The 22,682-nt window shown below is 47.3% G+C and overlaps 1 protein-coding gene across 1 annotated transcript in view; it reads left to right on the forward strand.

Annotated features, from left to right (window-relative positions):
- YY1 (YY1 transcription factor) overlaps positions 1–14,672 on the forward strand; it is a 37,136-nt gene extending 22,464 nt beyond the window's left edge. Inside the window, exons 3-5 of the mRNA XM_002754285.6 lie at positions 6,429–6,489; positions 8,242–8,400; positions 9,520–14,672. Coding sequence (XP_002754331.5) covers positions 6,429–6,489; positions 8,242–8,400; positions 9,520–9,702 — 403 coding nt within the window. The 3' untranslated portion in view covers positions 9,703–14,672. The remainder of the gene's footprint in view (positions 1–6,428; positions 6,490–8,241; positions 8,401–9,519) is intronic.
- The last annotated feature ends 8,010 nt before the right edge of the window (positions 14,673–22,682 follow it).

A 22,682-nucleotide genomic window follows, 5' to 3' on the forward strand; every position in this document is an offset into this window, starting at 1 on the left:
CAGAGGAACCAATAATTTTAAACTCTTGGGGGCCACACCACAACTTCAGTAATTATGGCCCATAGAACTTATCCTGCTGGCCTCCAGTCCTCGCCCCCTGCACTCACAAAGTGGCATTAGAGCCGAAGCTGTTGTCTTAAGGTAGAATGTAAGCTGCTTTCCTGTCTCCTCCTTGCACCGGGGCAATGGGGTGCTGTACTGAACCTGAAACTGACCAAAGAATGTTTCAAACGCATGCCACACTCGGCCTAGACTGCCTAGTAAATCAGTTATGTATGCATGTGGACAAAGTATAAAAAATAATGACTTTAATTGGAAAGTCTGACATTGGGGAGGTAGACAGGCTATGGATGACTGTTTTTCCTGAAATCCCTATTCAGTAAATATTTCAAAAAGTGGTCAGTGAGTAGGGCCTAGTGAGTTCTTTTTCCTGTGAAGTGACCACTTACGTATGTATTTCATGTAATAAAGTTATATACCTTTGAAAACCTTTGGTCTAGAAAGATTAGAATGGTTAGGCCAATCCCAAATCAGGGTTTTTTTTATGTTGTTCACTACTTCCCCAGCCACTTTCACAGTATTAATGTATAGATGAAATACGACAATGGAGATGAAAATATCTTAAAACCCTTCAATATTATCACATGAATATTAACATTTAAGAGATATTTCATTGAACAAACTTTGTCTAAGGCAATATTATGTTTTCACAAAGAAGGGAGGTGAATCATGCTTGCAAATGACAGCCGTATTACACAAGAACTTCTGTCCCACCAGCGCAGATCAGAGGAGGGTTCTGCTCTAGAAGTCAGCTAACCTTGTTTTGTAGGAAAAAGGCTTATTTTCATTAAAGAGTCACTGCTCCAAAAATGTTTTGTCTCTTGTTTCCGGGATATTTACAGATCTGTTGGTTAGAACTTTGTTTTGCACAAATCTCTACTGATACTGTACCAGAAGTTTGGGTTCTGAAGTCCAATCTTTACAATGTTCTCCCCACACATGCCAGAATGAGCTACTATAAATCCAGCAGTCATGTCATTGGGAGTGTATTCTCCCTCTTTATTTAACAGGAAACTTGAGTTGTTGGGTGCCTGACTCCTCCATATAACATGTACTGTGTTGAGGGGTACTTTCCTCCTAGTGCCGTGCTTTCTCCAGTTTCTCAGTCCTTTATCGAAGGTTGGTTGAGAATGAACTCATTTTTAGCCAGACCCATTTAATACATAGCCAATGGTGATCAGAGCTATCATTTCCCAAGTGCTTAACATTATAGGTCTTACAAGTAGGTAGCATTGTACCTTTTTACAGAATAAGAAACCGAGGTGGAGAAGTTATAGTTTGCTCAAGGTCATGCAGCTAGTAGAAGTCAGCTCCAAATCACACATCCCATACTGCCTCATTCATAATGTCTATGCTGTTGTCATCATTGTCTCTGGGTTCCAAAGGACTCTATAAAGTGTCTGTTGGTGAATGGAAAACTTAAACTTAGTTACTTCTGAATAGTTAGGAGGGTGAGAAGATGTTCTAAGTAGTGGTATATGGTTTTTACTCTTTACTTGGAAAACGAAACAATATTTTAACCTAAGTGTACTTTTTGGAAAATGACCTTTTTCATTGTTTGCAATCAAATAAAATGTAAAAAGTAGCAACGTAATACTGCTGCATTTGCCACTCTGTGTGAAGGAGGATGATTTGCCAAGGAGCTTAAGGGTGGCTGTGTTTAAATCTTCTACTTACTCTTTAAGTCCAAAGGTGTTTGTCCAAATGCATTTTCAACTGTCATTCTGAAATTAAATATATTTCTAAATACTAGCACACATTTTGAAAATGACATTTTAAGAAAAAATAATACCACTTATAATAAACCAAGAGTTGAGTAAATGGTACCTGGGACTGTTCTCTTTGGGGCGTATTTGAAATTTTCCATGCTAAAATATGTTTTTAAAAATTACATTACTAGGAATAACTCTAAGAAAATGTATGGGAGGCCAGGCACCGCGGCTTACGCCTGTAATCCTAGCACTTTGGGAGACCGGGGCATGTGGATCACCTGAGGTCAAGAGTTTGGGACCAGTCTGACCAACATGGTGAAACCCTGTCTCTACTAAAAATAAAAATTAAAAAATAAAAATTAGCCACACATGGTGGCACCCGCCTGTAATCCCAGCTGAGGCAGGAGAATCGCTTGAACCCTGGGGGGAGGTTGCAATGAGCTGAGATTGCGCCACTTCACTTCTGCCTGGGCGAAAGAGCAAAACTCTTTGTTTAAAAATAGGTATGGGAGAGGAGTTTTATTGATAAGCCATGTTTACTAAGATTTAATTTACATATGGCAAAGTCTACCCCCTTTTAGGTATGTATGTTCTAGTCTGTGAATTTGGACACAGTCATGTAGCCATCTTCACAGTCAGCACAGAATGTTTGAATGGAGGCAGGTGGATTGCTTTAGCTCAGGTGCTTGAGACTACCCTGGGCAACATGGCGAAACCGATCTCTACAAAAAGAACAAAATAATGTTTCAGTAGAATTGTCAAAGAATAAATATTTACTCTTAATTGGGAAGATTGAAACTTTAAAAAACTATTTATGGTTGAGTGGAATAGAAACCTTTCACATCAGTCATGGTTGTTTTCCAAACCAATCTAACCTCCAAGTGGCACAGTGGCACCAAATTTTGTCCTACCTGATTTTGTAAACTCAGACCAAAATTCCAAGGTTTATTTGTATTTAAGATAAGAAAGGCTAGTTCAGAGTCCTGTTTACAACAGGCACTTAAAAAATACTTGCTGACTGGTGTGGTAATACAGGTTGAGCATTCTTTATCCAAAATGCTTCAGATCAGTAGCACTTTGGATTTGGGGGTTTTGCCTATGTATAATGAGACATCTTGGGGCTAGGACTCAGGTGTAAACACGAAATTTGAAATTTATTTTTGTTTCATTGTACCTTATACACATAGCCTGAAGGTAATTCTATACTTTTTTTTTTTTTTTGAGACAGGGTCTCGTCTATCACCCAAGTTGTATTGCAGCCTCAAATTCCTGGGCTAAAAGGATTCTACCTCCTCAGCCTCACAAGTAGCTGGGACTGTAGGCATGTGCCACTATGCCTGGCGGATTTTTTTATTTTTTATTTTATTTTATTTATATATATATATATTCTTTTGAGATGCAGTCTCGCTCCCGTTGTGCAGGCTGGAGTGCAATGGTGCAGTCTTAGCTCACTGCAACCTCCACCTCCTGGGTTCAAGCGATTCTCTTTCCTCAGCCTCCCAAGTAGCTGGGATTACAGGCATGTGCCACCATGCCTGGCGAATTTTTTTGTATTTTTAGTAGAGATGGGGTTTCGCCACGTTGACCAGTCTGGTCTCGAACTCTTGACCTCATGATCCTTCCGCCTCTGCCTCCCAAAGTGCTGGGATTACAGGAGTGAGCCACCGCCGCCCAACCGCAACATCCTGTGTCTAAATAAAAAATAGGCCAGCATGGTGGCTCATGCCTATAATCCCAGCACTTTGGAAGGCTGAGGCAGGCGGGTCATGAGGTCAGGAGTTGAAGACCACTTGGTCAGTATGGTGAAACCATGTCTCTACTGAAAATACAAAAATTAGTTGGGCGTGGTGGTACAGGCCTGTAGTCCCAGCTACTTGGGAGGCTGAGGCAGAATTGCTTGAACCCAGGAGACAGAGGTTGCAGTGAGCCGAGATCGTGCCACTGTACTCCAGTCTGGGCAACAGAACAAGACTTCGTCTCAAAAAAAAGAAAAAAACAGGGTGTTGCTTTGTTGCCCAGGCCGTTATACAATATTTTAAATAATGTTGTACATGAAACAAAAGTTTTGACTGTGACCCTATCACATGAGTGCATCATGTTAGCACTCAGATAGTTTCAGAGTTTGGATTTTGGATGCTCAATCTGTAATCCATTTACAAGAAAAAACAAGTATATACAGGGTTGGGAATATGTAGGACACCAGATTGAAAACGTTCTCGTAGAATTTAAAATAGCAAATATGTACAGTCTCAAACCAACTCCATAGACATAAATGATAGTTACCAGATCTCTTGTTCCTCATGTTCCTCCAGTGTATGGAGCGTTTAGCAAGTTATTTCATATGTTCAGGTTACAAATCAGGTAATCCTTTTCCCAAATTATACGTGAAGAAAAAGAACATTGTTAGGGCATTCACAAACGTAAAGATCACAAAATTAATCTGGAACAAAAGAGTGGTGGTAAATTAGCTCTTGCTATTAAGGATTCACTTAGTAGGTGGGCTTTTACGTTTTTTTAATTTTCAGTAGCTTTTGGTGTATAAATTGTTTTTTGTTACATGGATGAATTCTCTATTAGTGAATTCTGAGATTTCAGTGCCCCCCCTCACTAGAGCAGTATATATTCCCTCACCACTCTTTCCCCACTAAGTCCCCAAAGTCCAGTATATCACTCTGTATGTCTTTGTATCCTTATAGCTTAGCTCCCACTTATAAATGAGAACATACAGCGTTTGATTTTTCATTCCTGACTTACTTCACTCAGAATAATGGCCCCCAGCTAGGTTGTTTGTTTTGAGGTGGAGTCTTGCTCTGTCACCCAGGCTGGAGTGCAGTGGTGGATCTCAAGTCCCTACAACCTCCACCTCCCAGGTTCAAGCAGTTTGCCTGCCTCAGCCTCCTGAGTAGCTGGAATTACAGTGCCTGCCACCACGTCCAGTTAATTTTAGTTTTTTTGTATTTTTAGTAGAGACGGTGTTTCACCATCTTGGCCAGGCTGGTCCTGAACTCTTGACCTTGCAATACGCTGCGCCCTGCCTGTGTGTGTGGTTTTTTTTTTTTTTTTGAGATGGCATTTCACTCTTGCTACACAGGCTGGAGTACAATGGTGCGATCTCAGCTTACTGCAACCTCTGCCTCCTGGGCTCAAGCAATTCTCCCTCAGCCTCCTGAGTAGCTGGGATTACAGGCATGCCACCATACCCAGCTAATTTTTGTACTTTTAGTAGAGATGGGGTTTCACCATCTGGCCAGGCTGGTTTCGAACTCCTGCTCTCAAGTGATCCGCAGGCCTTGGCTTCCCAAAGTGCTGGGGTGACAGGTGTGAGCCACCACGCCCGGCCATAGTTTTTTAAATCATCATTTTATTTATTATTTTAAATCCAAGACAGGGTCTCGTTCTGTTGCCTAGGCTGGAATGCAGTGGCACAGTGGTGGCTCACTGCAGCCTTGACCTCCTGGGCTCAAGCAATCTTCCTGCCTTCAGCCTCCCAAGTAGTTGGAGGGTTTTTGTTTGTTTGTTCATTTGTTTTTGATAGAGACAGGTTTTGCCCATGTTGCCCAGGCTTAATTTTTTTTTTTTTGTAGAGACAATTTTACTGTGTTTCCCATGCTGGTCGTGAGCTCCTGGGCTGAAACAGTCCTCCCACCTTGGCCTCCCAAAGTGCTGGGATTACAGACGTGAGCCATCACACCTGACTGACTTATTTATTAAATGTGAACCATCGTGGCTGGGTGTGAGATGGGTGAAACTAGGGACAAAAGGAAAATCTGTTTCTGAGATTTATTTTCTAGTTTTTTAAGGAACCCTAAATTTCCCACCCCTCTACCACACACCCATCTATAGGGAGTATTTGGAGAGAAAGTTTTGACAAAAATCCAAAGCTTGTAAAAGCAGGTGGTAGGTAAGTTACCAAACCAGGAGGCTCTCTGGATAGTAATTTCACATGGGGCTTTGCCGACGGTTGCCAGGTTACTAGAACTGTCGGCATAAAGGAGAACTTCCAAGCCCCCATCCAGAGGTAGGGTAGCAGTATGAGAGTATGTGGTGTTCCCATCTGTCCACCAGGCCCTAGGAGCTCTTTCCCCAAAGTAACTGGTGCTAATGGTTTATTGTGTGTACCCTTTAAAATGATGAATTTTAAAGATCATCTGTGTCAGTACTAATTGGACCCATTTCATGTATAGAGATGGATATTTTAGGATACTCCCGTGGTCACGGCTCCTTTTTCATAAGGTACCTTCATCATTGCAGCTGCTGCTTTTAGATATCTTGCCTTGCCTCTCACGAGGAGATTAGTCTATGGTTGTCTGAGTTGACTTTTTGTGTTTTTTAAAGGGTTTGGAGTTAAGAACAGGTATGTGAATCACACAAATAGTAGTGCCATTCTAAGCTGCACCAGCTTATCAGCTATGAGACTGTAGGCAGCAACTCAATGTTTCTGAGCCTCAGCATCCTTATCTGTGAGATGGAAAGAGTGCTTCACAGTCATTGGTGCTTAGTGAATGTGAGTTGTGGTATCCTTTCTCCTTCATGGAAATGTATTATAATTTTAGTTTGGATACTTATAAGGAAAGCATTTTAGGGACTATATTATTTATGCCCATTGAGTCTACCCACTCCTACAAATCTGTCTGTCTCTCTTTTTCTTTTGATAAGAATGAAGCCAAGAAAAATTAAAGAAGATGATGCTCCAAGAACAATAGCTTGCCCTCATAAAGTAAGTAATGCTAGGGGAGCGTGCTCATTAAACTGTTGGTGGAGTTTTAGAGAGTTTCTAAGAAATTTGCACTTTGTTTCTGCTTTTGATAATTTAAATGAAGCAAGGCATTCGAATCTTTGGTTTCTAAATCCAAGAGCTGAAGTTTTGTTATTTAGTAAAGGCCACTTAAATTTGAATACAGTGAAATGGGATGGCTGCAGGGAGCTGATGCTTTATTATTGTGTGCTGACCCTACTGTAGGGTTTCATTTCTTTTTGGATTATATTAACAAGTCAGTCTTAAGATCCTGGGTTGTGTCTCACCTGTAGACCTTAATGGGAATGTAGGCTCTTTACTGAAATTTGGAAATTATTTTGGATGTTGCTAAAATAAGCCAAATAAACACTTAATAATAATGTGTGTTATTAGAGAGGCACTTAATTGTTTTCAAATGTAGTTACTCTTTAAAAGGATTGCCTGAAAAGTACTTTTGAGATACTCGTTGGGGCTATTTTCAAACTTAATTGGATGTAAGACTAACAGAAAAGTCAGTATCATGCAGGTGGAGGAAACAAAGTAGGAGAGATTGAGTGGAATCAAGAACGGTAAAAATGGACAGTTGGAGCAGGTCGCATTTAGTTTCATGGTCTTGCCCTGTGATGATTGTGCACTTAGCAAGTCCTTCCTGTTCTTTGTCGGCATTCTTAATGTGACGATCTGAAATGTAGACTGTCGCCATCACGGCCAAAACCACAAGCATTTGAAAACAGTTAGGCCAGAAGTGCCTGCCATCTCTTTAGCTTCTCTGTATTCTTCTTTTCCAGTTAAAATTTTTAATTTTTTTTTCTATAATGGACATTTAATACTTGCACATATTTATGGGGTTTCATGTGATGTTTCAATGCATGTATACATTGTATACCTGTTAAATATTTTAAATTTCCATTTCTAAATGGAAACTCAACCTAGGGGTTAAGGCGAAAAAACCGTGGCTTCCATCTCCCTTCTGCCTGTGAAGCTGTCTAGTGACTTGTGCTGTCCTTCTGTCATGCTGTCTTATCATTTCCCCATTCACTCCATTATTGGGCAACAACTGCAGAAGAAATTGTTAAGGACATGCTTCTCGAGCGCCACACATCCATCTGCCTTGCCCGCCCTGCACTGGTATCAATCTGCCTGCTTCTTCCTTTTCCTAGTGTCTCACAAAATAAATTTCTTCTGTAGTTGCCATTCCTTGGAGACCCTCTTGCTTCTTTCTCTGTCAAGAAGGGGAAAGAGGCAAAGAGAGAAGAGGGAACAGTAGGCGATGGAGAATGACAGTCCATTGTTGCAGCACAGAATATGGGGCCACCAAAGGTAGTGGTGGACTACCGTCATTTTAACTCCGTTTGCTTAGCAGTGCTCTGTTACTTCATTTTGGGGGACATAGTCGGGCGAGGTGGCTGTGGTATAGCTGGAAGCCAGGGTGTTGGGTTCTACTCCCAGTTTGGCTACTGCTAGTAGTGTGACCTTGGGCAAGTCTACTTAAAGACATCTCTAAGCCTCAGTTTCCTCATCTGTAAAACTAGGGTTTGCATTAAACGACTTTTTCAGCTGTCTGTTTTTTTTTTGTCTTAAATGATGTAATGTTCTACCGTAATTCTAAGTAAAATTAAAACGGGGGGTTGGGGGGGTGGTTTTGTTTGAATGTGTCAGTCAAGGCTGTTCAGTGGTTGAATCCTTTCTAACAGTTTGCAATGTGAACCTCTAAGCTGCTTTCTCTGTTTTAAGGGCTGCACAAAGATGTTCAGGGATAACTCGGCCATGAGAAAACATCTGCACACCCACGGTCCCAGAGTCCACGTCTGTGCAGAATGTGGCAAAGCTTTTGTTGAGAGTTCAAAACTAAAACGACACCAACTGGTTCATACTGGAGAGAAGCCCTTTCAGGTAGAGCCAGTTCCCTCTCTTCCCCACACTGCCTTGCCTGTCTGAACACTGCAAGTGTAGGTGGTGCGGTGCTGAGGCAGGAAGTGCCAGCCCAGAGACATGGGGTCATTATTACTCCTTAGTGAGAAACGAACATTCTCCTGGGGAGTCGCTTGGAAGCATTGCCCAGATTCCGGACTTCCTTGCCTGTAACCTCTGTGGTACTGGCATAGGAGTGTATTGGGTGTTTATGGAGGGCCCTTTATGCCAGGAGAACAGGATTAATCCACAGCATGTCTAAAACAGAATCTCTACTCCATTCATTACAGGATTCAAGTAATTTATTTTTGGTCGTTAATAGTATATTTAATTACTAATTAAAATTTCTAAAATTTTGTTGTTTGAGTGTAAGCATAGGTAATACTTGTCTTGTATTTAGAAGCCCATAAATTAGTGAAAGAATTGGCCAGGCATGGTGGCTCATGCCTGTAATCCCAGCACTTTGGGAGGCCGAGGCGGGTGGATTACTTGAGGTCAGGCGTTCAAAACCAGCCAGGCCAACATGGTGAAACCCTGTCTCTACTAAAAAAAAAATACTAAAATGAGCTGGGTGTGGTGGCAGGCGCCTGTAATCCCAGCTACTCGGGAGGAGGCTGAGGTAGGAGAGTCGTTTGAATCCAGGAGGTGGAGATTGCAGTGAGCTGAGATCGCACCACTGCACTCCAGCCTAGGCGACAGGGTGAGACCGCTTCTCAAAAATAATAGTAATAAGCGAAAAAACTAGCAGTGCAGCTAGTAAATCTAACATGGTTATTTTTTGATGACTGACACCAGAACCCTTAATCATTTGTATTTTACTGTTGGAAGTGTTGATAGCAGCATTAGGACTCTGGCCTGCATTTAGAAAGACGTGCCATTTTGCCAAGTGTTTTAAACAGTTCATGAGGGCTGTCCTTGGGTGTTCAGGGTTGTCAAACCTGCCTGCTGATTCCAGATTATCTACAAGGTTCGCCCAGGGCAGGAAGGAAAAGTATTTGGTAAAATAAATAGGCTGTTCTCTGGCAAAGGAGAGAGCTACTGACTGCCAGGGTCTGGTCAGAAAGTTGCTGAGTGGGTTCATCTCTGGTCTTTCCTCGACAGTGCACGTTCGAAGGCTGTGGGAAACGCTTTTCACTGGACTTCAATTTGCGCACACATGTGCGAATCCATACCGGAGACAGGCCCTATGTGTGCCCCTTCGATGGTTGTAATAAGAAGTTTGCTCAGTCAACTAACCTGAAATCTCACATCTTAACACATGCTAAGGCCAAAAACAACCAGTGAAAAGAAGAGAGAAGACCCTTCTCGACCACGGGAAGCATCTTCCAGGAGTGTGATTGGGAATAAATATGCCTCTCCTTTGTATATTATTTCTAGGAAGAATTTTAAAAATGAATCCTACACACCTAAGGGACATGTTTTGATAAAGTAGTAAAAATTTAAAAAAAAACTTTACTAAGATGACATTGCTAAGATGCTCTATCTTGCTCTGTAATCTCGTTTCAAAAACACGGTGTTTTTGTAAAGTGTGGTCCCAGCAGGAGGACAATTCATGAACTTCGCATCAAAAGACAATTCTTTATACAACAGTGCTAAAAATGGGACTTCTTTTCACATTCTTATAAATATGAAGCTCACCTGTTGCTTACAATTTTTTTAATTTTGTATTTTCCAAGTGTGCATATTGTACACTTTTTTGGGGATATGCTTAGTAATGCTATGTGTGATTTTTCTGGAGGTTGATAACTTTGCTTGCAGTAGATTTTCTTTAAAAGAATGGGCAGTTACATGCATACTTCAAAAGTATTTTCCTGTAAAAAAAAAGTTATATAGGTTTTGTTTGCTATCTTAATTTTGGTTGTATTCTTTGATGTTAACACATTTTGTATAATTGTATCGTATAGCTGTATTGAATCATGTAGTATCAAATATTAGATGTGATTTAATAGTGTTAATCAATTTAAACCCATTTTAGTCACTTTTTTTTTTTCCAAAAAATACTGCCAGATGCTGATGTTCAGTGTAATTTCTTTGCCTGTTCAGTTACAGAAAGTGGTGCTCAGTTGTAGAATGTATTGTACCTTTTAACACCTGATGTGTACATCCCATGTAACAGAAAGGGCAACAATAAAATAGCGATCCTAAAGCGAGAATATGGCAGAACAAGATCTGTAAGCACAGTCTTATTTTCTTTTGTTGTCCAGAATACTTTTAATTCTTGAGCCTCCCAGAAATTGGAAGCTAAATAAAGCAACTCAAGTTTCCTTTATTTTGCACTTAATTACAGTGATTATTGATTCAAGCGATGCATGGATATTTTAATCCTTCCTACATGTCCTGACTTCTGAAAGAGAGTAGGTAACAGGCATCTCGAGTTCAGGAACTACCTCAGAACACCCCAGGCCAGGTTGGTCGTAGGCTGTGATTTTAGCCCCCTGGCAAGTGTGAGTGAAGCATCTGTGCCACTGCGCAGGCTAAGGGCCTGCGCAAGGTAAGGTGCCACCTGGCAGTGGGGCACACAGAGGGAAGACCAGGCCTGTCCATCACCCGGCTGCCTTCAGAGGCAGCTCCAACAGGGCCGTGGCTTGTCTGACAGGAAACACTTGTGGTCATCTGTTATTTGGTTTGAGAGCCTTTGTTTCTCCATCTAGTGGAGTCCTTATTCAATGCTAGCAGTGTGGCAATTGAGTGCCAGTAGCTTAATTTCATGTTTGTAAATGGACTCGGGGTGCAAATCGGCAAGGTAATTAGATTATTAGAAAATTGTGCTTAATGAGTACCTCTCACATTGTAACCTCTTCAATATACAATTACAACGTTGGATCTTACAGTCAAATACAGACTTGAGAGTATTTTATAAACTGCCATGATACAGCAAAATCACATTTGAAGTACAAACACACTGTGTGTCTTTCTGTGCTGTGTATGCTAGACTAGACTGCAAGATAAATGACAAACTAGCTTATCTGAAATTTATATACAAGCGGCCAGGACACCATCAGGTGAAACACATAACCCGATCTCTTAGAGCTTCTTCATTGGTCCTGTACAGGAGGATTGCTGGCCTAATAACAGTGACCCTGCGGCTCTGTGGAATTTTGAAGTGCCTTTTGTGAATCATGAATGAAACATTTAACTTGAGACCCTTTAAAGAATTTGTCCAGAATCTGTTACCCCTTGGGTGGTTTGATGGAACTGAGTCAAGCGGAAGACCCCAGCTGTTTTCTGGGTAAGCCAGGCTTTGCTGTATCTGGCAGTCAAGAGAGAGGTCAGCCCACGGTGGAGGTCTTCAGTGCCGAGGGCTCGGATGAGAACATAGTTCTTTGACTTCGACCTGGGTAGGGGCTTCTGTGGATGCCTGCCTTGTGAGCACCCACGCCTTTCCTCCCCACTGGTGGGTTGAGCAGCCGCAGCGTGGCTGTTAGGAGTCCTTTGCCCAGCATGGTGCTGCACTGGAGCCTGGCCCTGGTATTGTCCTCAGGATCCTGTGCAAGGGCCCACAGCAGCGTACACCTATGCCATGGGAGCCCCGCTGACAGCCCTGAGGGCCATGCCATGATCTGCAGGAGCCAGGCTCTTGTGTGGATGAAGTCCCTCTTCCTCTGTGCCTTGATCCCTTGGGGGTGCCTTTGGTCATCTCTTCTGTCCCTTCCTGTCTCTGGAATAGTCATCACTCCCTTTGACTCTCTCTGTTCCCCTGTCTTCTCAGTCTGCAGAGTTAACTTCTGTAAGGAGTTTCATCTGGGGTTCCAAGAAAACTTAATGTTTTACAAGTTCCCTGTTAACATAGCACTGACTTTGCAACAATAGGAAACAAATGAGTAACAATATAAAGAGTAGAGGTAGTTCTCACTGGGTGTAATTCAACCCATTCTGTTTGTGGTTAGAATTTATAATTTTGCTAAAGATGTAATTTACTAAGGTTTGAAATAGTGTTCTAACAGTGATTCCATTGTCTTGAGGATTAATCTGATTTATAAGTAATATTGATAGACATATTTTCGTACATCTGAGCAGAAATAAATGCATGTTTCTAGCATATGTAATATAAAAATTCCAGAGGATAAGTTTACACTTAAGATGTTGTTTTCTATTTTTGAATTTCTTATTATTTCCACCCCCTTTTTGGTAGTGGGGTTGAGAGGGGGAGCATACTATTTGTATAAAGAACTGTCACCCCAGAGTGACATTTATTTTCCAAGATGACCCTGAACTCATGCTGTTGGTTTCATATGGTGTTTGTGTGCTTTGCCTAGATTCAAGGCCTGAAGATTTGAGGAAAATCGGAATTTTTTTTTTTTCCTATTTGGCTTTCACGTAAAAGTTCTAAACGCCACTTTGTTAAATAAGACCCTTTCACAGGATAGTGTACGCAGTGCCTGTCCATGTTTCCAAGCAGAGTTCAAGTTCATGTCTTCACAAGTAGGTGAGAGTCACTTCTGCTCGGTGGAAGCCTGCCTGAGCAGTGTTTTGAGAGTGCGTTATATTGGAGAGTGCCTCATATCAGTTTGCACTCTGCTTTGCAAAACTTACTATGGAGACGTGCTCCAGATTGGTCTCAGGCCAGAGTTTATGTTTGTGGCATAGGACAACCTGGCCCCCTAAAAGAAGTTTTTGAATTAGAAACCTGATAATTCTACCCACCTCCCACCCCCACTATAGACAGAGAGAGGTGATGACATCCGGTGTCTCTGACTTCTGTGACCTGGAATCAGCATGGCTTGGGAAATTCATGTTGTTGATCTTTAATTCCTTAAGTTCCTTTTATTTTCTTGATACCTGACCCACAGCAACAGTAAGGATCCCAGAGATAAAACAGTGAGTGAGAGCCAAGCTGCCCACAGACAGCCACCTGGCTATGCATGAGGCTTCCTCCCAGCTGCTCTGCTGGCTTGCTGAAGCCAGTTCTGGGTCACAGGTTTGCCTTGGACACTTGGCTGTTGGGGGCACCTGTCTGGCTCTGGGTCTTTTGTCCTGGATTCACTGACAGTACTTCTTCAGAGTTCAGGCCAGCAGGTCCTGGCAAGTGCCTTCCACCCGAACTTTTAACCCAAATGATGGGGAAGGAAGTTGAAACTCCGAGTTGAACTTTCTTGGGGTTCTAGTCATGTCCTTCATAGCCTGCTCTTGGACTTCACAGGACAAAAGGTACCCCATGCCTTCAGAATCACTCTTCCCTGCATGGCAGCATCTGACTGAATGGCTGGCTAGGTCTCATCCGCCCCAAATTACTCACCTTTGATTTATGTCATTACTGCTCAGGTTATGCTCAGATGCCCTGGTTGCCTGAAGATGGTTTAAATGCAGGCCCTTCAGACAAGTTGTATCAGGCATTAGAGTGCTGGCCTGTAACCCATAAGAGGGCAGATTCGTGGCCAAGAGGCTTCCTGGCATCCACCCCAAGCCTGAGCGAGCAGTGTGGTGCCAGAGAGGATCTTTAAGCTGGAACTGTAATGAGGCTTGATGGGAAGTATGGGCGGCACGTACTTGACACACATCACTCCGTCCCCTTATAAAATCTGGAATGGAGCCTTTAAGCATTAGCATCAGGTCAGCAGGCAAAGCAGACCTCCCACAACCGGTGCCATAAGGTGGGAGCTGACATGTGGAGGGCTTGGCCCTGGCCGAGCAGGCACCCAGGCCTGTGTCCCCCGCTAGCATTCTGGATGTCAGAGGAGGGTGTGTGTGACGGCCTCATGTCCATGTGAAGCACAGTGATTGATTTTCCACAAGGTGGCAAGTTCGATCAAATTGACGGCTTTTCATGAGACACCCAGTCACTGTAAGAAACAGCACTGGGATGTGTTGAGGAGGGGGCAGTTTGCTGTGCTCTGTTCTGCCTGCTGCTCTCTCTGGGGGCCACATACATCATGGAGGGGAGAAAGGCATCAGTACCAAATGGAATAACCTTTCTACAATGTCCATTCCCGTATGAGGCTCTATTATCAACAGGTGGTGAGAAAAATTCTTGTTTTTATTCACTTTCTGGTAACTTCTGTAGGCCCTGGCTCAAGGACTTTGCATTTCGTCTCATGTACATCTTTTTCTTAAGTGTTCTTTGCCATTTCTGGAATTGTCCTTGGGTTTTCCTTAGCTCATAGGCCATAGATGCAGAAATACAGTATTTAAGGCGTCCGCACCCAGCATCAGATGGCTTTGCATCCAGAAAAACATTGATAACTCAGTTTGAAGCACCAAGCATGTGTAATATGGCTCTATCAAATATAATAAATGCATAATGTTAAGCTTTGTAACGCCTGTGGTTCTTGTTTGTTCCTCAGTCCTCTAAGCCTTGTGAGCAGCCCTTCCTGGTCTGAGAGTTGCCTGAACTGCCCGGGGCAGTTCTTGTGGCTTGCTTTCTCACACAGGAATGGGAACTCCCAGGATTTGGTCTCACCCCAGCTAGAAATGCTTCTGTAACCTTTCAGCTTCAAGGTGGGCTCGGGAGCCAGAGGGGGTTTTGAAGAGAGCCTCACCTGCTGTTTGGAAAGCACAGCCCAATGAAGTTCCCATGCAGCCAGACCTGTGAGCCCATGTCAGCCCTGGGAGCTCAGGAGCTAACTGGATATGGACTCTCAAGAACTTGAAAAAAAATATGCTGAGAGCTACTTAGGATTTAGCCAAAAGCAAAATGCAGAGCAGAGCCTCCTCCCCCTTGCTGCGGCCTTGATGTCTGATGTTCTGCAGAGCAAGGTTCAGAGGGAGGTGTGGGGTTCATTATTACTTGAATACATGTGACTTTCCCTTTTCGATAGTGACACAAGGGGCTGCTGACAGAATGCTGCTGAGGTGGCAAGTCGCAGGCCTGTGCAAGCCCAGAACTGCTGAGTGAAGGCCCTAGGTAGGGGGGCTGAGCTGAGCAAGAGCCAGGGTGGAAAAATCTGGATTTTACATGGGAAGGAACTGAAGGCCTTGGAATTGCTTGCTTGCTTGCTTTTTTCTTTTTTCTTCTGAGACGGAGTCTTGGCTCACTGCAACCTCTACCTCCCAGGTTCAAGCAATTCTCCTGCCTCAGCCTCCTGAGTAGCTGAGATTACAGGTACGTGCCACCATGCCCGGCCAAGTTTTGTATTTTTAGTGGAGACAGCTTTCACTATGTTGTTCAGGCTGGTCTCAAACTTCTTACCTTGTGATCCCCTCACCTTGGCCTCCCAAAGTGCTGGGATTACAGGTGTGAGCCACTGTGCTTTTTTTTTTTTAGATGGAGTCTCGCTTGTCCAGGCCCGAGTGCAGTGGCACTGTCTTGGCTCACTGTAACTTCCACCTCCCGGGTTCAAGTGATTCTCCTGCCTCAGCCTCCTGAGTAGCTGGCACTACAGATGCGCACCACCATGCTCAGCTAATTTTTTTTTTTTTTGTATTTTTAGTAGAGATGGGGTTTCACTCTGTTAGCCAGGATGGTTTCAATCTCCTGACCTCGTGATCCACCCACCTCGGCCTCCCAAAGTGCTGGGATTACAGGTGTAAATCACTGCGACAGGCCCTGGAATTACTTTAGATGCCCCTAGATAAAGATGAAACCAACATCTCTCCTTTACACTTGTCAGTGTTTCTGCCTGGCTGGTGGGGTTTTTTTTTTTTTTTTTTTTTGTAAGAGAGGGTCTTGCTATCACCTAGGCTGGAGTGGGACAATCCTAGGTCACTGCAAGCTTTGAATTCCTGGGCTCCAGTGGTCCTCCTGCCTTAGCCTCCCAAAAAGCTGTGATTACAGGGAGCCACCATGCACAGCCCATAACATCTGTCGATAACAGCTGTACCTAGTGCCCTCCTCCAAACCACCCTTTGATGAATTAGCTCACAATATCACCATGCTGTGAGTAACAGGCTCAGATTTATTTGTAAAGCCCAGGCAGCCAGAATTTAAAACCCAAACCTGCCTGGCTTCCAAGGCACTCTGCTTGCCACTGGCTTCTTAGCCCGAATTCTCCTCCCATCCCCTTTCCAAAAAGCGCTGGCTCTTGTTAACGGCGCAGTGCATCGGCCTCCCTGGCATGTGGGCCTTTCTGCTCTGGCGCGGTGGTGCCTATTGGCCTTGGAAGGACCCTCAGGTCTCCCTGACTGCCCGCCATCGTGGCTGATCCCCTCGGGCCTTGCTGGCCTCCCTGCACTGTGCCTGTCGGCTAAGAGAGTCTCAGCACTTCATTCTCCCCACTTCCTACCAAAAACTCCAGTTCCACCCACCCTGAGCCCAGACCTGGCTTTAGCGCCTTTTTCAACCCTTCGTAATTGATCACTTCTTGTCCTTTTCCTCAACTCCCAGGGTCACTCATTCCGTAACTGCAGTTCGTGTCGGGCCCTGTTTTAGGAATAGCACTGCCCTGCTGGCGCTTGCATGACAGCTAGAGGAATGAGGGGGAGGCTGGGAATAATAGGAGCCAGGGAGAGCGGAGGCAGGACGCGGTCTGAGCAGACTCCTCAGGTGTGTCCATGGCTTCCTCTTGCCGTGGCTTGCCCCGTGCGTCTGATGTCCCAGGAGCTGGTGGCCAGCCCGAGCCCCTACCCGCCTGGCCTTTGCCCCGCATTTAACGTGCGCAGCCCCGCCCGCCCCCCGACCTTCCTGGGGGCCTGGGCCACGCCTCTGCCCCAGCCCTTCCCTGCCACCCTGCGATGCTCCAGGGCCTGCCCCCACCCTGCTCTGGCCTGCAGCAGGCGGCCCCGGGGGCTTCCAGACCCGCGCCTGGACCCACGCCCGCAGGGTACGCGCCGCAGGAGGGCGCTGTGCCCGCGGGCCTCTGGGGTGGGCTGCGTCCGCTGTGGGGAGGGCGTGGGCGTGCGCGTGCGCAGAGCCGAGCGGCCCGGACCTCGTGGGGACCCTAGGCGCTGTGGGGTTACCCAGAATCCCCTCGGGCCTTGCTGACCTTGCGGTGTGTCGGGTCCCCGCGAGTTGCCGCGGCTCACGAGCGTCCCCCGCGCGGAGTGAGCACCGGGGCGCGGAAGGAGGCTGCGTGTGCCCCGCCTGCCCGAGGCCCCCGAGGAGGGAGGAACTACATGCTTGAAGACCCCATGCGAAGCAGCGCTCCCGAGCGGGCGGGGCGGGAGAGGTCGCGGTCCTGGGATTGGCGGTGGGCCCAGGAAGCGGAGAGACGGGGCCTTGGGGTGTGGGCCGGAAGGGGGTCCTGGAGCCCTCCAAGCTGGGGCTGCTTTTCCTCTCCCCTCCCACCACAGGCGTGGCGGGGGCTCCTACCATCACCCTGCCCAGCCCCTCTCCAGCCCCCCAATCGAGCCCATCACCGCTTCACCCTCTGCCCCAAGCGTGTTCCGGCCTCACAGTGTACATTTTGTCTTCCCTGGCCCGTCTCTATTGCCTGGCAAAACCCAACCTGTCTCTGTCTTCAGCAGCCTCTGCGCTCACCCATTCACTTATTCATTCAGCATGCTAACTTCACACCCCTGGCCCTCAGGGAGGGAAGGTAGAGGTTGGGGAGATCAACAAGAAACAGGCCAGTCCTGTCACGACATCAAAGAGAGCTCACCATGTTCCCCTGTGTCTGCTCTTTGTCCTGTGTCCTCAGCATCCCCAAGGACATTCTAGCCAGATTTGAACTTATTCTTTCACCCAAACTTTGTGGGCATCATTACAGCTGGTGTGTCAGCTGGCCTGGCAGAGCGTGGCTGGGAAGGGTATTGCTTGCAGAGGGGCACTGGGGGGCCTGGCATTCCCCATGAGCCTGGGGGAGGTCAAGTCGGTGGGAAGCAAGGCTGAGTAAGGAGCCCTGGGGCACAGGCCCATTCCCCTGCAGCCTCTGCCCTGTCTCTGCTGTGCCCTGGTCAAGGTGGACACTGGCCTCACCCTGCCTTTCCCAGTTCCCTGGGAAGTGGCATCTGGACCCAGTATTGCATCTGCCTCTTCATGGGTAGGCGGGTACCAGGAGGCCAGGGGTGTGTGAGCAACAAGCAGCAAGGAAGCCGAGATCTGGAAGCACGTGGCATGGATCCTGGCCCAGCCCCCTGTGGTGCCCAGGGTTGCTGCCCCTGCTGAAAGGCTAAGGACTGGCTGACGGGCCCCAGCGCTCCAGTACCAACTAGCCTTGGACAAGGGCCCTCCCCAACTGGTACTTGCACTGCAAAATGGGGGTGCCAGCACCGACCTTGTAGGGCTGTTGGGAGGATGAAGGGACAGGTATGCAAAGGGCTGAACCATCCCTACAGTCACAAGAACCTGCCCAGCAGGGTCCATGTGGCCTCACAGGTGCTTTTGATGAGAAATGACTCACTGAAGGCCCAGGCTGCTGACGAGTGCCACAAGGAGGCTCATGTTCCGTTCATTTGCACCTGATGTCCAAAGGAATCAAAAGAAAAGGGAAGGGGAAGTCTGTGTGTGAACCTGGTGTGGGCTCTGAGATTGGAAAACAGTTTCTAAGATTTCGACGCTGCAAACTGCCAATGCTTTGCCTAAACTCTGCACCAAGGACCCTCATGGGGCCTGTCCCCTTCTCTCTGCCTTTCCACGCTTTAAGCCTCCCGCTTTCCCATCCCTGAGACAAAGGCCTTGGCCGTGCCGTTTCATAGCAGGAGCCACAAACTCCAGATCCCTACGGAGTTCACAGACTAGCTCCTGCCACATAGTGTCGCCTCCAAGAGCGCTTCTGCCTTTTATTCCCGAGTGGCCTCACGCACCTGCCCCTGGAGCCCCCCATTCCTGGCCTTTGGCTCACACACCCTGATGGCCTCTGCCCCCCTACCCTGGCCTGCCTCTTCTTCCCTCCTAACCTCCTGTGGGGTCTTCAAAGCACAAATTGGATCCTGCCACTCCCCTGGGTAAAACCTGTTTACAGCTGCTGATGCAACCAAATAAACTCAGCTCTGCACAGCGGCTAGTGGTGCCTTTGGCTGCAAGTGACAGGAACAGCGTGCTGAATGAGGGGATGTGACCAGCTGGCTCTGCAGCTCAAGGCTGTGGTCTCTCCCACTGCACCTCCAGGCATCCTATCCCTTTTTCAGTGGGAAGCAGAGGGAGCAAGGTCAGAGGTCAAGGGGTGTGCCACAGGTGTGTTTTACCTGTTTCACAGCTTTCTCAGAAGCTGTCAGACATATGGCCAACTCCAGTGGCAAGCAGGGAGCTGGGCGCCATGGCTCACACCGGTAATCCCAGCACTTTGGGAGGCCAAGGCCAGCAGATCACCTGAGGTCGGGAGTTTGAGATCAGCGTGGTTAACATGCTAAGGCAGGAGAATCGCTTGAACCTGGAAGCAGAGGTTGCAGTGAGCCAAGATCTTGCCATTGCACTCCAGCCTGGGTGACCAGTGAAACTCTCAAAAAAAAAAAAAAGTCTGGCAAGGTGTTTTGAGTTGGACATCCTGAAGCCCAGAACAAATTGAGATTTCAAGAGCAGGAAGGGTATGAAGTTGCCACTTAGGAGGATGCCACTGTCCCCAAGGCGCTGCCATGTGACCCAGCCTCATGGCCCTCTTGAATGTCTGGCCCTATGGTCCTCTAGGCCCTGCCTCGACCCCCTCCCCATCTGCCCTTCCAGCTACCACTTCCCTGTCCCTCTGGCTCCGTCCACTGCTGCTCCTCCTTCAAGACTCTGCTCAGATTCATCCTCCAGCTATTCTCCCAAACCTGATTAGAAAAGCAAATCAAGCAATTGTTTTTTGAGATGGAGACTCGCTCTGTCACCCAGGTTGGAGTGCAATGGCATGATCTCGGCTCACTGCAACCTCCACCTCACGAGTTCAAGCAATACCCCTGCCTCAGCCTCCTGAGTAGCTGGGATTACAGGCATGTGCCACCATGCCCGGTTAAGTTTTGTATTTTTAGTAGAGACGGGGTTTCACCGTGTTGGTCAGGCCAGTCTCAAACTCCTGACCTCAGGTGATCCACCCGCCTTGGCCTCCCAAAGTATTGGGATTACAGGCGTGAGCCACCGCGCCTGGCGGTCAAGCAAAGTTTATCCAATGGAATGCCATGCAGCCGCCCGCAGGAATGAGGACAGTTCAAACACATGAATAGAGATCCCTGTTGAGGGTTGGAGTGTGGCCCCAGAAAGACATGTTGAAGTCCTAACCCCAAGCAACTGAGTTTGGCCTGATTTGGAAACTGGTCTCTGCAGATGATCTTAAGATGAGGTCATACTGGCGTAGGGGGGCCCTGAATCCCACATGACTGGTGTCGTTATAAAAAGACAACACATGGACACACAGGAGAAGGCGGCAAGAGCCGCAGGCAGCGACCGGACTGATGCACTCATAAGCCCAGGGATGCCAAGGGTTCCCAGCCACCCCCAGAAGCTTGGAAGGAGCAGGGAACGTCCCTCAGAGCCCCCATAAGGAACCAACCCTGCCTGCAGCTGGACTGTGGCCCTCAGAACTGCCAGAGAACTCATGGCTGTTGTGTAGCCACAGCGTGTGGTGTTTTGTTACAGCAGCCATAGGAGACGAATGCAATCTCCAAGAGCACTGTCGAGGGAAGACAGCAAAGCACAGAACAGTCAGGACCTCAGCCACGCTTCATTTGTGGGGGTTGGAGACATCCCCCCCCCGCCCCCACCCCCACCCCGCTCCATGCTGACACTTGCACAAGATGTGCTGGATGCCCTCTGGGAACTGGAGACTGTCCTCTGTTTGGGAGGATAGGCTGGCCCATGGGGAGGTGGAAGGTTTTCCTCTTCACTGCACAAGTCTGGGTTCTGGGTGTATTTTTAGTTTTTATCACCTTCATATATCACTTATTCTTTTTTTTTTTTTTTTTGGGACGGAGTTTCGCTCTTGTTACCCAGGCTGGAATGCAATGGCGCGATCTCGGCTCCGCCTCCTGGGTTCAGGCAATTATCCTGCCTCAGCCTCCTGAGTAGCTGGGATTACAGGCACACACCACCATGCCCAGCTAATTTTTTGTATTTTTAGTAGAGACGGGGTTTCACCATGTTGACCAGGATGGTCTCGATCTCTTGACCTCGTGATCCACCCGCCTTGGCCTCCCAAAGTGCTGGGATTACAGGCATGAGCCACCGCGCCTGGCCCATATATCACTTATTCTAAATAAATTCAAATCAGTGGCCAGATGCAGTGGCTCACACCTGTAATCCCAGCACTTTGGGAGGCCAAGGCGGGTGGATCACTTGAGGTCAGGAGTTCGAGACCAGCCTGGCCAACATGGTGAAACCCTGTCTCTAAAAAAAAAAACCAACAACTCTACTGGCAGCTGTGTTGGTCCTGCCTGTGAGGCCACTGAACTGGGAGGTAGGAGGGAGCTGGCAGCTCCCCACCCCTTCACGGTGCTCCTTGCTGCACGCCCCCCTCACTTCTGAAGGGCTGGCCTGTCTGTGTGCTGTCCCCAGAGGGCAGGCAGCTGCAGGGTTCATGGAGAGTGAGCAGGGCTGGAGAAACGTTTGTGCTGTAATCAGTTCCTGACAAGGGTCACGCTGGGGCTTTCCGGAGAGCACAGATGTGTGGAGCGATCTAAAGTGATGGGGCCTAGGACACCACAGCCACAGGCCCACCCAAGCTGCCCCAAGACTCAGCGACCCAGGCCTGGAGAGGCATGGAGGAGTCAGGGAAGGGGACCCTCTCCTAGCCCATGGCCCATGTGTCCCCCACTCCTGGGAGCTTCCCCGTTTATTTTAGAGTAAAGAGAAGTGGGAGAGGCCAGGAGACACCAGGGTTCAGAGCCAGCCTCCTCCTGGCCTCCTGCCTCCGTGTAAAGCCCACCTTCACGGGCTGGCACTAGGATTAAATGGGCATGGGAACTGGGGCCCCTCCCTGACTCTCCCTTGTCAGTGGGCAGAGCTTCTTGGCTCAGCGGTTAGAGGGAAAGCCTCCAGGGCTGGTGGCTACAGAGGCTCAGGGTGCCGGGGGCTGAACAGAACTGCAGGTGAGGTGGCAGTGAGACTCCCACAACTATACCTTTGGTAAAGCTCCAGGAAGGCCTCGTCCAGGAAGCCCTCTCTGACCTCCTAGGCTGGGTTAGGTACAGTTGTGCCCAAGTTGCCCAAATGGCTGAAATGCTCAGCTCCACTCAGACCTCCACTCCTCCAGGAGACACCCCCAACCCCTGCTGCCCCGCCTGCCAGTGTCCCTCGCCACAGGCCTCTCATTGCTGGGATGATGACAGCAGAGAGGCATCTGCTGAATGGCCGAGGCTGTACCCAGCGTGTTCATGAGCTTGACATTTCAATCCTCACCTTCATTAACTCACCTTGCAGATGAGGAAACTGAGGCTCTCAGATTTATCCATAACCACCCAGATCACATAGCCAAGGCTGTCGTCAGGATCGGAGGGCACAGAGAGCCCTGAGCCAGCCCCTTCGACTCGGGGGCTAGGGT

The sequence above is a fragment of the Callithrix jacchus genome, chromosome 8 (genome assembly GCF_049354715.1).
Source record: "Callithrix jacchus isolate 240 chromosome 8, calJac240_pri, whole genome shotgun sequence".
Taxonomy (NCBI): Eukaryota; Metazoa; Chordata; class Mammalia; order Primates; family Cebidae; genus Callithrix; species Callithrix jacchus.